General features: G+C 38.8%; 1 protein-coding gene across 4 annotated transcripts; it reads left to right on the top strand.

Moving 5' to 3' along the window:
• The first annotated feature begins 3,783 nt into the window (after window positions 1-3,783).
• On the top strand, window positions 3,784-20,250 carry LOC122067913 (serine/threonine-protein kinase grp-like). 4 transcript variants are annotated; one of them, XR_006136917.1, is made up of 6 exons: window positions 3,784-3,913; window positions 7,041-7,236; window positions 7,345-7,466; window positions 7,553-7,888; window positions 12,543-12,607; window positions 19,056-20,250. XR_006136917.1 is itself a non-coding variant. In XM_042631754.1 (5 exons), exons 2-5 carry the CDS (start codon window positions 7,188-7,190, stop codon window positions 19,168-19,170), a joined length of 351 nt encoding a protein of 116 aa, XP_042487688.1. In that variant the 5' UTR covers window positions 3,784-3,913; window positions 7,041-7,187; the 3' UTR covers window positions 19,171-20,250. The 4 variants fall into 4 exon arrangements, 1 of the variants encoding a protein (XP_042487688.1); XR_006136918.1 differs by having other exon boundaries at window positions 19,084-20,250; XR_006136919.1 differs by lacking the exon at window positions 7,553-7,888 and having other exon boundaries at window positions 19,084-20,250.
• The last annotated feature ends 12 nt before the right edge of the window (window positions 20,251-20,262 follow it).

The following is a 20,262-nucleotide window of genomic DNA, read 5'->3' on the forward strand; positions in this document are numbered from 1 at the left end:
AAGGGGTGGAAGTAGCAACCCTCCAACGTGATTTCCTGTGTCCTTGAAAACTGTACCATGGTTCTTTCATCCCTTGCATCCAAATGACCATATTTTACACTTCTTGTGGGAAAATTGTCGGAAATCCAACCCCATCAAGCCCCTTCTAAACAAGCGGGGCCTAAATGTGTGTGACTTGATTCCAATATGTGTTGTATACAAGGCTCTGGTCCAAGTTAGAACAAAATCAGACCATGGTTAAACTTGATATTGTCCAGACCTTTGTTTGGATTCTAAGTAATAAGGATCGGTATATTTTAAAGATTTTTCTTGGATTTTATTTCCACTTAGTTGTGAAAAGAATTTCTACTCAATGGGTGGTAAGCGGTATTTTATTCACAATAAGATTTTGATAATAGTGAAAATTGGCTCTTCTTTGGCAAAGTTCTGTGTTAGGGGTGTTTACAGTACAACCCGATCTGATTGGGTTGGTTCAGCATAAGTGTGGTTGGTTTAGCCATTTGACTTGAAATAGTTCAATCGGTCCAAGAGAAGGACTTAGTAGAGTCCATGATCATATAAATATCTGAAAGCGTTTCTTCATGGATGTTTTGAATAAGGAGGGGCGGTGCACTGATTTTCAAAAGGAGAGGGTTGGGCAAGCAACTATCTTTCTTGGAGCTAGCTGCTCAACCAATGGGGCACTGGGATCAGCATAAGTGTCGTTGGTTTAGCCATATGACTTGAAATAGTCCAATCAGTCCAAGAGGACTTAGTAGAGTCCATGACCATCTAGATAAAGGACTAATCGAAGGTTTGGACTAAGACCTGTTGGGGTTAGTATTTGGTTCAATGGGCAGATCCAAATTCGTTTAAGACTAGTTTAGATAACTCATTAAGACAAGCTAAGGGAAGTTTAGAGGGCTTAAGTTAAACCATGTGGTTTAATGTTGTGATTAGGTGGACCAAGTAATAGGCAATATCCTAGTGCAACCAGGTACCGATCTCTTCCCCTATTATTTTCCTTTGGAAGGCGATGGATTTGGTAGTTGCCGGATTTAGTTGATCATTCACTAGACACTAAGGTTTTAAATACTTAATGGTTATCCGGGAAGAGCCTAACCCGAATGGTCATTGTATCGGTGTAATGCATGGTTAGGAGTCAAAAGGCTTCAAGTAGTGGGATGTATAGTTGTACCATATTTTCTCAGGTTGGGCAAGCCGCTAGCTCTCCATGTATTTGAAAGCGTTTCTTCGTGGATGTTTTGGACAAAAGAAGGGTGGGGGTGGGGTTGCACTGATTTTCAGAAGGGGAGAGGGTGGTGGGCAAGCCACTAGCTCTCCATGTATCTGAAAGCGTTTCTTCGTGGATGTTTTGAACAAAAGAAGGGTTGGGGGGGGGGGGTTGCACTGATTTTCAGAAGGGAGAGGTTTGGGCAAGCCGCTAGCTGGGTTGGGCAAGCCTCTAGCTTTCAAGCTAGCGGCTCTACCAATGGGGCACAGGGATGCGAGGGGCACTGGGGTCATTTCCAAAGGGGACCCCAGCAGCATGCCCCGCCTTTTCGCTTTCCATTAAATGATTTTCTCATATTTTTGGTTCTCCTGTATTTGATAAGTTGTACCAATTAAGACTCATTGGAGGATCCTGACTAGATTTTTGAATTCCTAGTGAAGTTCTGCCACAGTAATCTGTTGGAAATTGTAGTGACATCAGAAAGCTTTTAACCATGTGCGTGTGGTTGACCTGACTACTTGTGCCAACCACTGCCTAGCACAGTTGGTCTTGCCTCTGTATGTTGATGCATGTGCTGTTTGGCATGTCTCGAGTTCGGGACTGTCCATGCCTCTTCCCCCCAACTGGTTGGCCTATGGCCCATTGGTAGGATTGGAAAAAGATAACCTGACTTTTTGTTGGGTATGTGTAACCTTGTTAAATAGAAGTGAAGATTAGCATGCTGCTTCCACTTCTCTTATGACACTCTTGACCCATGCCTGCCTGGGGCTTCAAAAGCTTCTTCTATGTGAATAATCTAGTTCTAATTAACTTTTGAGGGGTTTCTGTTCCCAGCTTTATTCTTGTTATTTTTTTTTACTCTTATTCATTATAATATTTGCTTAAGTTGGAAATATTTAATCACTTGAGAATTTATTATTTGTTTATAAGCTGACATAATTCAAACAGTAAGGGGCAGCACAAGTTTATTCATCTCTTTGAACCACAATCAGGTCTCCTTTGGAACCACACTTACTTTGTGATGCAGTCGGGCGTGGGAAGATTTGGGATTAATTTAGTACTTTGATTTGTTTCCGTTATTGTTAGTGTAGGGTGTGTTCAAGTTAGTAGGGAGATATTATTTTAGATTTCAGCTTCTAATTTAGGATAGTTGCCATTCCAATTAATTTCCATTAATTGATGTTTTTTCTCTTTAAGTAGCCATGTAACACGGTAGAGGACGAACTTGATTTTGGAGAATTGAATGAAGTGTTTTTTTGGTTGAAGCCATGGCTGCCGTGCATGCTCCCCTCCCTGCCCCTCTCTGAAACTCCTCCTGTCTTCTTCTTCCTTTCTGGTCTTTATTCCTGTTTGTTATACACCTAGCTGGCTGCTACTCTGTTCCTGGTGGTACATCTGAGAGAAGTTCTTGCGGTAAACGTCATCGCGAACCCATCCATTGGTTCTTGAACTTTGGGCGAAGGATCTTCAGTCCTATGCGACCTAACCCCTAGGATTTTGTTCTCTGAAAAACTTCCGGGTACAAGATTGGAACTTGAAATCAGAGCTGGGTTTCCTTTCACCACCCAGATTTGTTTCAGCATCACCTTGGTTGAATAACCCTTGGAGTTTGGAGTTGTGTTCAGTTGATCCTTAGGGGCCTGAAGATTATGAAGTCTTACCCTAGATTTCAGATCAAAAGAAGCCCTGTTTGCTGAGATTTTCCCCTCGAACCAGTTCTGGTTTCGTGAGCTGCTCCGCCTCTGATTTCTGTCCAGAGGTTGAAGACATCCTCACTATCGTTAGTGACTCAATCCCCTTTTTTTTTTTTTTTTACCCTTCTATTCCTTTATTATCCTCTTCATTCCCTATTTAGTTTTCCTTCATAGTTTACCCTTGAACTATGAATCACAATACCTGTTATGTCATCTTTTCTTTACTTATCTATTTAAACCTTGGGAATCTTAGTTTATTGCCATATTGCTACTACTGGTTGCTTTGCCTTCGCAAAGTGTTTGGTTGCTATTGAAATCACACAATTGCCATTAGAGGCTTGACTGAGTTCAACATATTCTTGTGGGTCCATTAGCGATCCGATTCCTGTTGTGGAATCCGGATCCGCATCGCTTTGCTTGCTTCTAATCATAATTATCAAGGCGCCACGTAGGTCTTAAGGCGGTTCAGTCTGGACTGGCGCCTTGGTCGCCTAGGCATCTCGTTGCTATGCTTCTAATATTGCGGTTAAGAACATTCAGGGGGCATCTGCCCATTTAATTTTATAAGCAGTACCATTGTTATCAATCATGTAGCTATATCAATTGTGGTGATGACCAATTAGGTGTTCGGTGGAGATTGATTTCGATCTTGACGTTAGAATCTCCCTTCTTTTCGTCTCGTTCCGTACAAACCAGAGAGCCTACATGAATGTGCTAGAGAGCGAGTTATAAGATTTGTTTTATTGCTATGTTTTCATTCTTAGACATTATTCTGAATCTTTTATTTCTCTTTCTGTACCTTTTACTCTATGGAGTTCTTTCCATTCGGATTCCTCTAGTTAATAAAATTTTCATATTGGGTAAAAAAAAATATTATTTTTGTAGGTATCAAGACCAACCTGTGGTCGTAAAGATCATGAAGCAAGACTTGGTTCATGTGACTGCTAACAATTTCCAAAAAGAGATCATGATGCTATCTGAAGTTCAGCATGATCTCATAGTGCAGGTATGTTTTGTTTTCTCTAATTCACTTAGAAGGGGTTACAGAGGAGGTTGATGAATCATTTTTTATATAAGGTTCCAGTGCCTTCATGAGCTCCTGTCTAAAAGGATCTGTTAATACAGAAGCAGAACTACTACTGTTAATATCAATAGTTGCTTCCATGGCTTCTAAATCAAGCAACTAGAAAGAGAAAAACAGCTACTCAAAAAAAGCAGAAACCGCAGAAGCTGTGAAAACAAAAACCCACCTGTTTCTTACCAAATCAAAGAACAGGTAATGGTTTCAAAGAGAGACAAAGGGAAAAACCGAAATTTAAAACAAAAAAAGAGTTTTCTTTCTACAAGTGAATCTAGACCTAGAACCATCAACCTGAGGGATAGAAAAACAACCCTCTTGGTTGAGCAAATTTAACAGAAAATTAAAAGATGAAAACTTAACAAAAGCTTTGCAAAAAAGAAAAATGAATCTCTATTCTGAACCACCCAGGCTTCCAAATCTTTAAAAGTCAGAGATTGATGACAAAATGGGATACAGAGAAGCCGGAATTAGAGGAGGGGGGTGGATGAACAAGAAGAAGATCAACCAGTGAGCGCCTTGAAGCTAAGCTTGGGAGCTGAACGCCCCTTTTCCTCAATTTTTAGTTCATTAAGGCTATATTTGGTATTCAACATATGTGCGGGTAGTTTAGGTCATGGTTTAAAGTATCTCCGATACCGATACGATACCCTTCGATACGTATCTTAAATTTAGCTGACCAATACGATACATACTGATACGATACATGGAATTTTTAAAATCCTTTTGTATCGATATATATCTTACGATACATACCGATATGCACCAATACACTATCGATACGTATTGATACTCTATGAAAAATATAAAATCAAGGTGAAATATACGTTTCGGTATGTATCAGTACGTATCGGTGAGTATCAGTACGTATCGGTGAGTATCAGTATGTCTCGATACAGTGCGCTATGGTCATATAATGGCCAAGTTGGGTATTTTTTCAGAAAACACGATTTTTTGAGGTGTTTTTGTTCCAAAGTTGCTGCCAGCCGTATTTCTCTCTAACTAAAGTAGAAATCAAGGTTGTGAACAAGGATTTTACATTTATGGGACAACTACAAACCTTGAATTCTTAGCGCGATATCCTTAATTTAGTGTTTATGCATAATACATGTTATCAAAAGCTTTTTTTAATAAATTTTTTATGCAAAAGTGTTTAAAAAGGTGTTTCGTTTCCATTTATGTGCGTATCTTTAGCGTATCTTAGCGTATCTCCAATACGATACGATACGATACTCTTTGATACATATCTTAATTTTGGTCGACCGATACGGCGACCGATACCGATACTTTAATCCTTGGTTTAGGTATTAAGAAAATTAATTTCATGATTAAGCAGTCATTTCTCATTGAGAGAGACGATAGATAGAATCTTTGAGTTTAGGAAAAGAGGAGTGATATTTCTGAAAAAGTGTAGGGGGAACTTGTTATTTCGCCATAGTTCAGGGGAGGGGAGTGATATTTCCTTTAAATAATAATAGTCTTTAATTGAAGTAATCTTGAACAGATAAGAACTCCAACTGTGCAGATAATAACTTCAATCTCCCCCCTCACGTGTAGCATGACACGTGGAAAAATAATGCTGACTATGAAATCAAAAGCATAGCAGACATGGTATTATAACCTCCAATAATAGCAGCAGTAAACATTATGCAATGCATGTGCCAATTGTCAAACAGCTGCAATTCCATCCTTAAATCAAGGTACATAATCCAATTAAGGGAATAATGGCATTCTGGCAATTAACCAGAAAATTGAAAGGGGTCAATAGGTAAGTAAAGAGCCAAGGATATGGAAGGGTTTGTAATTATTGATCATGGGTAGACTTGGAAGCAAAAGTCATGGGAGAATAAGAGGTAATAGAAGGGGGACAACTTTAAAAGCGGTAACATCATGACAAAGAGAAAGGTTTTCTTCAACCTCCAGCCAAAACAAGGAGGTGGAATATAGGTCTTGGTTTGGAGATGCTACTTGCTTCATTAGACCACAGATCGACATGAAATTTTAGGTGGAGAATCACATCCCATGGCCCTCTTGAATGCAAGAAACAAACAGGACAATTAGCAAGGTTAGGTTGAACAAAAATCCTTGAAATCAGATAGGGTTGTAGTTATAGGTTCAGGTCTGATTTTAAGAACATATCTCACTACTCACTTTGAGTTTCGACTTAAAACTTGGTATGCTAGGTCACCTCCAAGAGAAATACTAGTAACCGGCGGAGGAACCTCTTTTTTTCTTGTAATTGAGAAACAAAGACCAAGGCAGGGATGTCTTCATCTTTGGTAGTTGTGCAGCGGAAACCATAAATCATTATATCAGCAAACAAGGGATTAGATAGCAGCGATAATCAGGGGCGCTAGGTAGAGGAAATCATCTTCTTCTACTCACGATAGCACATTAGTTATAGGTATTCAGCAGTAATAGTAAATGGATAACAGAAAACATATAATCAGCAACAAGTAGGTCCTCAAACACCTATTTGCAGAAATCAGAAATCACCAACAACATTAGTTCGATTCTTTGACCAGCAGTAGAGAAAAAACAAAAATCTTCGGACAGTAATAGCATATCCAAATATCTTCTTCAGGAATGTTCTTCATACACATACATCAATACTCATCAGTACCTAGTTCTTCTTAGAAAGACTCCAAGTGTGGGCAGCCGATTGTGTCTAGTTGTAGTCCCCTTACTGTTATTATATATTAACCAAAGAGTTACAATCAAATAAGGTAACTAGTACTTTATACAGCAAGAAACGATTGTGTCTAGTTGTAGTCCCCTTACTGTTATTATATATTAACCAAAGAGTTACAATCAAATAAGGTAACTAGTACTTTATACAGCAAGAAAATAAAAATGTAGAAACCTACTCTAATTGTGAAAGACAATAAACAAAGGAATAAAACCAAAGAAAGTAAAGTTATTGTCAAGTGAACAGTGCAGTAAGACCAAAAAACCCTAAAATCTCAACAATGTGCAAAACAAAGGGTCAAGTAGATTACTTTATTTATTCCATGCTTTATATGAAATTGCTGATTTTTTTTTTTTGCTGAACTAGTTCATTGGAGCATCCGACCATGCTCCATTTGTTATTTTAACCGAGAAAATGGAAGGAGGAAATTTGGAAAACTACCTCAAAACATTTAGACCCAGTCAGTTGGATCCTCGGAGAGCGCTAGAATTGGCTCTTAATATGTCTTGAGGTATGAGTTTTCTACATGAGAGGGGAATCATTCACAAGGAGTTGCGACCTGGTAATAATTTTAAATTTTTTTTTCTTCTCAATTAAGTTTATTTGCAAAAACCGTGTAGTACATATTCACTAATTGGTGTCATTGAACTGTCTTTTTTTTCCGTTGCAGAAAATGTTTGGTTAAGCTTAGACCATGAGAAACTCAAGTTGGAATTTGGGGTGGCTAGAGAGGAGTCTCTCCAAGCAAAAATTGACACTCGGAGTGCAGCATTACCCTGGGTCGCTCGGGAGGTAACAATCATATTTTGCTCCCACTTTTTGAAAATTCTGTTAATTACCCCTATGATAATGTCATTGCATTGTTTTGTCTTGATCAGTTGCTTCAGCAGAGTGTGCATAGTTGGGACACTGATGTATACAGCTTTTCGATCTGTTTGTGGGAGGTTCTTACGAATAAAGAACCGTTTAAGAAAGTGAAGAAGGATTATTTGGGGGTATTGCAGGCTGAATGTCCTAGTGTCAGGAAGATACCCAAGAGGTATCCAAATGTGGTAAAAAGTCTGTATTCGCAATGCTTGAGTGTTTGGAATCCTTCCGAATGCCCCGACTGTTCGGATATCACGAAGACATTGGCCCAAGCATCTAAGCATCTCTCTTCTCGTCTTGCTGAGTTCACTTCTGCATCCAGTACCAGCTGATGCGAGGGCAATAAGGTGCGCAATCACCCCTTAAACTTTTCCTATAAGTTTCTGCCCCTGCCCCATCCCCACTCTCTTGCCCCTGCCTTCCCACCTCTCCCTTCATTGGAACCTTGAGCGCTTTCTAGCCCCACCCTCCTCTATCCCTGTGAACAAACCCTCTATTCAACAGTTCCACCCTCACTTCTGTTATTGTGTTGCATAGAATAGGTTCTGATCATCTCCAGTCTATCTGAACACTGATGATTTTTTTCCCACCTTCTGTGTCATTCTAAGATCAATGACAACATGCATGACTCACTTGCTCGTGGATTTAGAAGCTCCAGCTTTTCTTGCTGCTTCCATGGATAAGACTAAATCTGAACTTTTTACAGCTTTTCTTTTACCATATGGGTGGTAGAGCTTTGAAATAGGAGTCAAACAGTGGATAAAGACAAGTCCCAATGGTCAAGCTAATGGACAGTGATAGAGACTGTAATAGCTGATGTTTGAGTCCTCCCACATAGAAGAGGACACAGAGAGTGACAAAAATGTCTGTTTACTTGGAAATAAAAGGATCCCAAAGTGGGACCAATAGATCTCGACCCTCTTCCCTTTGTCCTTTTCATCATGTCCCTATAGTATATAAATGCGAAGGCACTGTACTGTTGAAAGGGCGATGGCCTTCCTTCTATTGACACTGTATAAACACAGTAAAATCAATGCCACAGGACCACAGTTACACAATTTGGCAGGAAGAAAGAGCCAATGGTCAAAAAGAGGTGGAAACAAGCCTTTGTAAGTCAGGGTTTTAAAACAAGGAATGGGGTCCAATCGATTCTGATCTGGTTCTATTTTAGATAGGTCGGAATCGGTTAGGAATCTATTGGAATTGATCAGAGTCCATCTGAACCCAAGAAACTCAGAGTGGATCTGCTGTTTCAGTCTTTCAGAGTGGCAAAAATGGAGATTGGACTCTGTTGATTTTGATTTAAACCAATTGATTTGTCTGCTGCAATTTTAATTTCTAAATCTCTGTTCTAAGGGTGTCAATCAGTCGGTGTAGTCTAATTTTTGTATGCCTTATAAATGGATTGTTAGTTGTTTGCCCTTTTCTTCCATACTGTTGGGAAATAAATGAAAAAATGCATTTAAAGAGGGATCATTGTTTTCAACGCATTTCGCTAACAATGTAGTACAGTTCATTATTTGCCATATGGTATTTCAAGGATTAATCCATGTGAAAAGTTACTTCAACTCTTGATTCAAAGGTTTATTAAATTTATCAAAATACTGACTATGGTCCGAATCCTTATCTGATTGTCAAATCATTTCTAAGTTGGTCAATGACTTATCTCTTTTATTGCCAACTTCTTCTATTGAACATCCTGTCAAGAATTATAATCTTTGTGTTAGAACCAACCACTGTTCTTGTGTGTCATCTTATTTTTATATTTGAAGGATGGTTTGATCAGGTGCAGCAAGATAGGCGACTTCTATTATCTTGTTTAATCTTCAATTAATGGAATATTCATGTCACACCCCGCCTCCACTCACCTGAAGTATGGTGACATGGACATGCACACGTGTCCACAATCTATCCAGGATCCACGATGCAGTACTTTAAGAGTATAAGATTATGAAATGAATCTAAGATCACATACTTATCTTATAAACAAAATATATCAACTGGTGATTTCTATTGATAGTTACCGTATTTACACAAAAAGAATGTTTTCACATTTCGATCATAATTATAGTTCTGCCCCATAGGGCTGTATCTGCTAAGTACCAAAAGAATAAAAAATAGAAGATGATACTCCCATCTTCAACGTGATCCAAATGCACAATCATCGCACACGCACCCATCTTCATGTGCAACCAGCTCTTCCTCCCATAGGTCACCTCTATAGAGATCCGGATCCTCAGTCACAGTTTTCGTAAGATTACCTGAATTAACATCTAAAAAAATGGGGCAGCAATGGGGGCGAGCTTTCACGAAGCCCAATGAGGGGAAACACACACACAAGCCATCATGACAATCCATGAAAATGCAATAATATAAATATCTATGCCAAACCACATGAATATGAATACAATGACATGATCCATTTATTATCAAACAATCCTAAGTAGTAATTTTTAAGTCAAGGGGGTATTAGTGCTACTGCAACATAGGGGATATCCTTGGTTCACTGGTCTAGAGAACCCCTTCAGTCTTCCAGCGTTATATGCTAGTTGCGTGTTAGGAGCCTGCAGGTTCCGGTCTGGAGAACTCCTTTGGCTACCCGCAAACCCCCTAGTGAATAATCCCACCCTACAGCCATGGTCCCAACCCGGAGAACCCCTACAGTTGCCTGAGCTGTAGGACAGTCACGGTCCTGGTCCGGAGAAGCCCTTCAGGTCTTCGTGCTGTGTTGTGGGATAGCCAATACATAACCCCTATTGGCAATGGTTGTAGCATCGGGCTTATTTTCCTAGCCCAACACATTCTAAGTCTATATTGGTGTTGGTGGTACTATAACATAGTTGTGAGACAGGAGCCTGCATGTGCTAGTCCAGAGAACCCCTTCGGTCACGGCAAACCCCTTATCAATAATCCCATTCTACAGCCACAGTCCCGGCCCGGAGAACCCCTACGGTTGCCCGAGTTGTAGGATAGCCGATACCTTACCCCCTACTAGCAAGGGGTCGTAGCACCAGGGTGGTTATCCTAGCCCAATGCATTCTAATATGCCACAACACATTTCATTCATGGTCACACACACACACTAACCCTGAGCATACAGTGCCGCCGGCACCAAATGTTGGCCACCCTGCACCCCAGTCACACACACACACATATGCACAACCATAATTCATATTCTCATGCCACATCAACACTTTACACAAGGAACAAGATAATAATATGCAAAATGACAATTCCTCCACATATGCATTATGATACAAGCAGTTCATATAAACATACAAAATCCCCTCACCTCGAGTCCCAGGTGATGATAGATAGCCGATGGCCTCACGCTGTGTCACGTCACCTCTTGGTTCTACTCCTAGGATACATAAGAATTTTAGGAAATAAATCACTCATAGAGGAATGAGTCCCTAGGCATATGTTCTAGCTTCATTTCCTATTTTTCTTTTATTTGAAATCGTTCTCAAATTGATGGTTTTATGACTCTGGAGCTAATTTATATGTGGGGTATGTTCACCCACCTTAATTAGCTTAGATTAGGTGTAATTAATGGTTTAATTAAGATAGGTTTACACAATGCATCCCAATTCTCAAAGTTCTAGTCGCGACTAAGCTAAATTAGGGAATTTCGGTTGAGGGTGTAGATAGTGACCACCAATGACTTATGTGGTCACCCCAATCCACTATACATGTATTTAATTTCATTTTCCCCAACCCAATTTTGGGTTTGAATGGTGGGGTATAGAGTGTTTGGGTAAAACCCACCTTTTCTAGGGTTTTTGTTATCCAAATTGGGGATTTCACTCGGGAGGGTTCATGGACTCAAATTCATCCATTAATCTTGCTAGGATAAGTCTCTTATCCTAACAATTTGTAGTTTTAACAGGTGAGAAAGTGGGTTTTAGTAATTTTCCCCATTTCTAGGTTTTTGTGTTGCCCAAATTGGGTCTTTTGATGGAGGTTTCCCAAAAGAGGGTTTATAAACTTGAAATGAATCCATGATTTTGCTAAGGTAAGGTTCCCACACCAAATCCCCTTTCCTATTTGTAAGTTTAGAGAGTAGAGAGGTGGGATTCAGCTGGGGCGATCTCTCTTAGCTCAAAAGAGAGGAAATGGGAGAGAGAGAGAGAGCCTAGCACATGGACTTAGAGGCTTAGAGTGAGTGGAGTTTACCTTAGTTGGTAGGAAACCCTTGCTCCTCCCTTCCTCTTCCTTCCTTGCTCTTCTTCTCCTTTTTTTTCTTTCTCTTTCTCATTCTCTTTGCTTTTACTTTGGTAGGTGGAGAATGAATGGTAATAGTCTATTTATAGTCACTTAATTACCAAGGCCTGTTTGGGAGAAAAATGTGTTTTCATCCATTACTGGGTTAACTCATTATTTGGCACTAACGGGCCCACCTTGGGGTGACCCGATACATTAATCCATTACCAATAAGTGGTACCAACCAATGAAGGTGGTTTGAGGTGCATGAGTTCGAGGGTCCTGTTCCCACGGCCAAATAACCTGGTTTTGGCCGGTATTTTCACTTTTAAGGTTCGGGGATCTTCCCGTGAAGTGTGAGGGCTTAACTAACCTTTCCTTCTGCGCCCGGAACCCCTTCCAATTTTTAAGGCATGAGTAGCAAGTGCAAGTGGGGTCATCATTCCCTTCCCGGAAAATTACGGCTGCTACCCAGTATTTGTCGGTATCGGTATCCTCTAGTGCCTCATCTGTACAATTAAAATAAGAATTTTAGGGCACGGGTGTAACAATTCAGATCTTAGGTTTTTAGTATGAGTTACTCTATAATTGTTGTATTGCAGATAATCAACATCCAAATGGTTATGGGGAAACCATTATATTAATTGGTGTATCGTAGTTATTGCTAATTTGGAGTTTTCTTACAGAGATCACTTCTTTTGCATTATAATTTCAAGGTGTTGATTGTTCTTATTTCAATCATTTTCAATCTAGTCATTAAATTTTATTATGGAAGTGATGATGATTTTTCCATCTCAGTTTATAAACGACATAGAGGATGTGTGCACAATGGGATCCGCGATTTACCAGGGGATGATTATAAGGTTTGTCTATTTATTTTTTATTTAATTAAGGATTTTTCGATTTGAACTTGTAATCTGTCTCTCTCTGTGTGTGGGTGGGTGGGAACATTGAGATGACATTCTATAATCCCTAATGCCCTGTTTGTTTGATGGAGCAAGATGGGGTGGAAAACTTGTACTTGTTTCTGACAAACTGCTTCATATAAGAGTGTTTAGCAACAACCTTATTTAATTTTTTATTTTGAATCGTGATGTGGCTCCCCACTTTTTCCCACCCCACTCACTTTTAAAGTCTTATCCTTGTCAAGTGATGTGGCATTACTCATGGAAAAATTCTTTTTGTGTGTGTGTCTCTCTCTCTTCGTATTGTTTCCTTTCTTTCCCATATAATCTTACCCCACCGCCATCTCCTCTCTCTCCCTCCCCATTAAAAAGTACTTGTTTCATCATTAATTTTCGTTCCCTTTCCTTGCCAACCCAACCTATAACATGTTGGACCCACTCGCACAAGTTTTCCATCCCTTTTTACCTTTTAAGCTATTAAATGATATGTTATTATAATTAGAACTATGACTTGGTTTACTTAGACTCATGTAAGAACTAGGACTTCTTCACATGTAAGGACTAGGACTTCTATTTTGCTATATATAAATGAGGGACTGTGCCTACTGAGGTACAAGTCCAAATTTCCCAATTCATCATTAAAAAAACAGGGCCTAAATGAGAAAGCAACAATGCATTTATAATTCAAAAGTAAAAAGTGTCCGAACATTAGATTCAAGATTTCGTACAATTAATAAATTCTAAACTTAATTTCCCATAAAAATCACTTTTTGGAGTCTGAATAACAGGTTTAGGAATTGGTATCAGATTTGGCGTATTGGTACATTTGGGTGTATTGGTATTGATCGTGCTCGATACCAAACCTAACCTTAACGTTATTTAACAAATTGGATGAGGAACCGGTTACAATTATGGATCAACCGATCTGATTGATACCGTGGTTAAAACCTACAAAAATTGTTGTTTTTCATCATTCTTTTTTCATACCCAAAATCTCATTCATCCACAATCCTATCGATATTTGTATGCATAGGAATGGATATAGGAACGAATATTTGGGCGGCATGTGCACTTATGTATTTAAATTAAGTAGAAGGTAGGTCTCTAGGGGACTGCCTAAGGTGTTGCCCCATTTCAGCAAAAGTCATTTTGAGACGACAGAAATTAAAGAAAAAGCAGAGATCCATAATATGGATATCAATGGTGAAAATAAAGTTCATGGCTTTCTATTTTTGGATTTCAGCTCTAAGATAATTTAAAAAAGAAAAAAAAAAAAATGAAAATCCGGAATTGAAGATCTATTAGCAATCCATGCTTTTTGTATCATTGATACCTAGAGAAGAGCATCTATGTCCTTTTGGGAAAGGTTGTATCCTTCTCTTTAATGGAACTTTTCCAAATTCACTACTTAATCTGGAGGAGGAAGGGAAAGAAACTGCAATCGATCAACACAGTGAGAAGTTAGCCATAGCATTTGGTTTCTTGAGTACTAAGCCAGGAACAATGATTCAGGTCACTAAGGCTCTGTACTGTAATGATTCTGTTTTTTAAACATGATTCTGGGTCTGGCACACTTTTTTGCATTTTTGTTTTTTTTGGAATGATTTTGTATCTTAAATGCTGTATGGTAACCCAAAAAAAAAATTGATTTTGTAACCTGGAAGGAACAGAAACCTGTATGGTTCGCATTTAACAGAATCTTCACCATGGGTGTCAAAGTTGTGATTTTTAATAAAATCTAAGGATAGTCAATGGTTTTTTAATAAATTTTAAGTTATGAAAACCATTATTACACAAATAGCCAAAGTTGAAATAAGACATAAACAAATACAATAAGAGAAAAAGAGAGATCTTCAAATCTAGTGCCCTCTGGCCTCATAACCACAGATGCAAGAGAAATCTTTAATTACATTAGCAAGTGGTTTAACTTGCATAAAAAAGTCATAGTTCATAACTAGTGATTTACCATCTCCTTGAAAACCAGATATTTCATAGAAATAAGGGAAGAGAGATATGTTTCAATCCTCTTTATTGGAGTTGTAAGGTTTTGAACATGCAACCATATTACAATGATTAATATTTTAACTAAAGTGTCAATACTGGATTGAGTTCAGGCTTAAACAAGAATGAGCAAAAATCCTCTTTGTTGGATTGACAGTTTTCCATAAAATCTGCTTGCTGTCCACAGAATCTAGTAAGTAGATAATAGTAAATAGTAATTGCATGGATTCTAGTTTAACAGGTCTGAAAAAAAGGCTATATTAGATGCTCAGGTAAAGTAAGATCAAAATCAGGAAAGTCAGTAGAAGAATTCAAGGAAAAAGGACTTCAGCAAAACAGGGAAATCAGGCTGGAAATTAGAACTAAAACAGGGATTCTCTTGGAGACTACTGGAAAAACATGGTCAGGGAACAAGACCTGATCCTCAACCATGAACGGCAATGGTCCCGCATCATCATAATTGGCAGTATCTAAGATGGAATTGCTCACAGGAGATGCTGAAGACGACAGTAGAGGCAAGCAGGAGACATCAGAACGGGGTGGAAGGGAGATGAGCCGGTGGTGGAGAAGCCATAAAAAAAAGAGGAGGAAGACGTAGCAGCAGAAGAAGAAGAGGGGAGGGGATAGACGGAGACAGGAGAGTGGCAGGAGAGTGAGGAGGACGAAAGATGAGATCTTGGGAAGTGCTTTCGCTTGCGACGTTGGTGCTCTTATTGATACGGCATCATGTTCCTCTTATTGATACGGCCAAAAGACTGGCAGGCGAGACAAGCCTTGCAAAATCAAAAGCATCTCTAAAAAGTGTGGGCCAATAAAATCCACATTGGAGAACCTTTGCGGCTGTCTTCTTAGGTCCAAAGTGTCCACCACATGCATGATCATGATAAAAAGAGAGAATGGAATGTTGCTCATGATCAAAAACACATCGTCGGATAATCTGATCCGGACATATCTTAAACAAATAAGGATCATCACAGAAAAAAGTGCTTAACTTGGAAATGAAACCTATACTTATCTTGGGTGGACCAGTGATCCGGAGTCACACCTAAAACTAAGAAGTTGACAATGTCAGCAAACCATGGTTCACTGGACATTGCAAATAATTGTTCATCTGGAAAGTTCTCGTTGACTGGAGTATCGACAGTCAAGGAATTGGGAAGCCGGGATAAATGGTCTGTAACTAGGTTTTCAACTCCTTTTTTATCCCTAATTTCTAAATCAGACTCTTGCAAAAGTAAAACCCACCTAATGAGACGGGCTTTGACATCCTTCTTCTGAACTAGGTATCTGAGAGCAGAATGATCAGTATACACCACCACATGTGAACGAACTAAGTAAGACCGAAACTATTCTAATGCAAACACAACAGCTAAAAATTCTTTTTCAGTGGTTGTATAATTAAGTTGTGCATCATTTAAGGTCCTTTTAACATAGTAAATGATAGTGGGAAACTTATTAATCCTTTGACTCAAAACCGCTCTTATGGCAAAATCCGAAGAATCACACATTAGTTCAAAAGGTTCAGTCCAAACAGGTGGTTGAACAATGGGTGCATTGGTCAACTCCTTCTTAAATTGTTTGAAGGATTCTAGGCACTCTTTAGAAAACTCAAAAGTTTGATTTTTGGCAAGTAATGAAGTGAGAGGACGGGCTAACTGACTAAAGTTCTTAATAAACCTTCTGTAGAAGCCTGCATGCCCTAGAAAAGACCGGGCATTCTTAACAGATTGTGGAGGTGGTAAATTATCAATTAAATCCACTTTGGCTCTATCTACCTTAATTCCCTCATTGGATATTACATGGCCTAAAACAATACCAGATTTAACCATAAAATGGCATTCTCCCAATTCAAAACCAAATTCTTAGATATGCACATTTTCAAAACTAGGGAAAGGTGAAGACATTCAGAATAGGAATTCTCATGAATTGAAAAGTCATCCATAAATACTTCTAAGAATTTTTCGACCATGTCAAAAAAGATGCTCATCATGCATCGTTGGAACGTAGCAGGGGCAATGCAAAGCCCAAAGGGCATACGCCTGTAAGCAAATGTTCCATATGAGCATGTAAAAGTAGTCTTATGTTGGTCCTCTAAAACAATTGGGATCTGGTTATAGCTGAAATATCCATCAAGAAAACAATAGTATTCATGTCCAGCTAACCTTTCAAACATCTAGTTAATGAATGGCAATGGGAAGTGGTCCTTCCAGGTTGCCACATTAATTTTCCTGTAGTCTATGCACACTCTCCACCTTGATTGGACAAGGGTTGGAATTAGTTCATTATTGGCATTGAGAACTACAGTCACCCCAGACTTCTTAGGCACTACATGAACTGGGCTTACCCATTGGCTGTTAGAAATAGGATAAATTATTCCATGATCCAAGCACTTTAGGATCTCTTTCTTAATGGCTTCCATCATCACTGGGTTAGCTCTTCTTTGGGATTCCGTGGATGGTTTGGAATCCTCCATAAGATGTGTATGATGTTGCACAATAGAAGGGCTTATACCCTTGATATCAGCCATGGTCCACCCTAGGGCTTCCTTATTATCTTTTAATACTTTAAGTAACTCATCTTCCTGGCTAGAAGTGAAATTTGAAGAAATTATAACAGGAAGAGTCTGGTCAGGCCACGCAATTAAAATTAAATAAAGAAATAACTGAAAATAAACAACCCACACAATTAAAAAAAAAAAAACAATAAAGGAAAAAAATGCTGAAATAAAAATAAAGTAAAAGAAAGGGGATAAAGCTAGAGAGAGACTCATAAGTAGGTTTCTCTACTTAGCCCGAAGGATGCATCATAATATGAGATTCCTTACTTGACCAGAGAGTCACTCTTACAAGGTCTACTCTGCTTGGCTTTAGGGAAAGGGAGACAATTAAAATAAAAGTAATAAATTGATGGTTTTATGGCTAGGAGAGGCAAAGCTAACACATACACTAGTCTTGAACATTGGGGGAAAGGTAAAGTTATAATAAAACAACTGAAATTCAAATCCTAAATTAAGAAATAAAGGGTAGTCAGAAGAGGGAATGAGAGGGGGGAGAGATGACTATTGAAGAAGCTTACCTACCTGAATCAATGCTTGAACTTGAAAGCTTGGGTGATTTGAGATATTGCCAACCCTAAAAATCAGATTTAGAATGAACCAAATCTGAAATTTCTAGGCCTGAAGAAAACAGATCTTGAAAAAAAAAGAGATGCTCACGGCTCGTGATCTTTTCACCTAGATCTAAGCCTAGAACTATAACTTTAAAAATTACAACTCAATTGCATAAATCATAAACATAAAAGACTGAAGCAAAAACAAAAGTGCTTGCATTAATTGTATAAAAAGAACTTACAAAAGTATTTAAAGCATAAACCTAGAACTAGAGCTAGAGAAAGAGAAAACTAAAGAAAGAGATAGAGCAACTAAAAAAAAAAACCTTAGAAGAATAATGAAGTGCCTCCTCCCCTTGTGTTAATTCTATTATATAGAGAATGGGGGAGGGAAGCTAAAGATTTTAGCTTCTAAAAATAAAAGATTTTTTTTTTATCTTGTTGATGAGGTGGAGAAGAGAGAAGATAGAGAATTGTAGGAAGTAGGGAATCTCCAACGATTTTGCTTCCTTTTTCCTTCTATTTTTTTTAATTTTTTTCTCTCTTCTTCAAATGTGGGCAGCATCTTGGACGATTTTTTTAATTATTTTTTTCTTTTTTTTTCCTTTCCTATTTTTTCTCCCTTTTTTTTTTCTATTTTTCTCCTTATTTTTCCTTATTTCTCTCTCCTCTTGCGTAAGAAAAAAAACCTCAACAAAATGGCAGCTAAGAGGTTCGAACTTGAGACCTCCTAATAAGCAAGGGATTTTGCACACCACAACTCACCAACTATGCTAGGTAATTGTTGTTACCAAAAACGAATCTTCAATCACTTAAGGATGTGGTCCATCGATCCTTGTTGGCATTTAGAATATTCCTTGTACCTCTGAGACAACTGCAAACGGGCTGGTTCTGCATTTCGGTTTAGTTCTAATCCATTATTCTTTTTTTGGCTTGAAAAGAATAATCACTTGTACGGGTGACCAAACGAATGTGTACTTTTAATTGAACATGTCCATTTTGCTCAGAATTTTATCCTCTTCGCAACCATTAAAAGAAATAAGACATCTTTACGTGTAAAATTGGAGATATAGTGCCCGATAGTCCTTAAGGCCTTGAAAATATAAAACCTGCAAAAAGAGAGTAAAACCCAAGGTAGCTCCATTCTAAATATGTAAAATGCATGTTTTACTATCCTAGATTTTACACAAATGTGCTCATCAATAGGCGGTTTATATTTGTTCGAATCACATAAATCTCTTTCCTCTTTTGTATGTAAATGTTTATTTTATTTGTGTTGTGTTGGTAATAACATCAGAAGAAGCACGTTGCTTCCACCCGAACAGGATACTCCACGGTTAAAAGAACCTTTGCAACATAAAAATGTAGAAAAGGGAAAGGAGAAAGACGCAATGTGTTTTCAGACTTGTTAGGGATGGAATTTGCATTGGTGGTGTGACAAACATCAGCATCACACAGCATATTGGTTCATAAATTGGACGAAGACAAGAAAATGATCCTCGACTCTCTCAATCTTATGGGCACCTATGATGACCTCAATGATAGAATTCGATTCTCGGAGTATATACAAACGACTATCTCTTTCTCCCCTTCTCTTTTTAAATGCTCAAAGTACCCTTCTTTTTTACTTGTAACCTATTACATCTTTCCTTCTACTTACTTTCTTTCTTTCTTTCTGAAACTCTGGCTCGTTGTCTCCTTCGTGAGGAAGAAGGAAGAGCAGACCAGGACGTTCAAGGAATTGGGCCTGAGGGATGGGCTGGGGGCTGGGCTAGGCTAAGCAGTGAGAAAGGTTGAAAGGAGGTCGGTTCGAATCCGAATCCTACACAGCTGGTCGTCTGCGTTGTCCCCTCTGCTCTTCCTCTTCGGAGGATTCCAAACCCTGTGAGACGACCCAGTTGTGTGGTGAAGAAATTTATGGGTCGAGAGCTGGTCGTCTCCGTTGTCTCCCTGCTCTTGGGTTTCGGAGGATTCCAAACCCTCACACGTCTCTGTTTTCCCCGCTGCTCTTCCTCTTTGGAAGATTCTAAACCCTGTGAGACCACCAGTTGTGCGGTGAAGAAATCAATGGGTTGAGAGCTAGTTGTGTGCGTTGTCTTCCTCTGCTCTTGCTCTTCGGAGGATTCCAAACCCTGTGAGACGACATAGTTGTGTGGTGAAGAAAGTTCTGGGTCGAGAGTTACTCATATCCGTTTTCAAACCCTGTGAGAGGTAAAAATTTCTGGGTCGAGAGCAAGTCGTCCTTGTTGTCCCCTCTGCTCTTCCTGAGGATTCCAAACGCTATGAGACAACCCAGTTGTATGGTGAAGAAATTTCTGGGTCAGAATCGATTACTGCCTGGTACGAGTTTCTATTCATTACACTTTTTTTTTTTTTTTTAATATGGATAGCAATGCAAAGCGGTTTGATGAAATTAATTTATAAAGCTACTTTTCATGTCTGACTTCCAAATTATATTAAATTTTGATTAGTTGTATGATTTATTGGATTCAAGGAATTTTGTT

The sequence above is a fragment of the Macadamia integrifolia genome, unplaced genomic scaffold (genome assembly GCF_013358625.1).
Source record: "Macadamia integrifolia cultivar HAES 741 unplaced genomic scaffold, SCU_Mint_v3 scaffold3224, whole genome shotgun sequence".
NCBI lineage: Eukaryota > Viridiplantae > Streptophyta > Magnoliopsida > Proteales > Proteaceae > Macadamia > Macadamia integrifolia.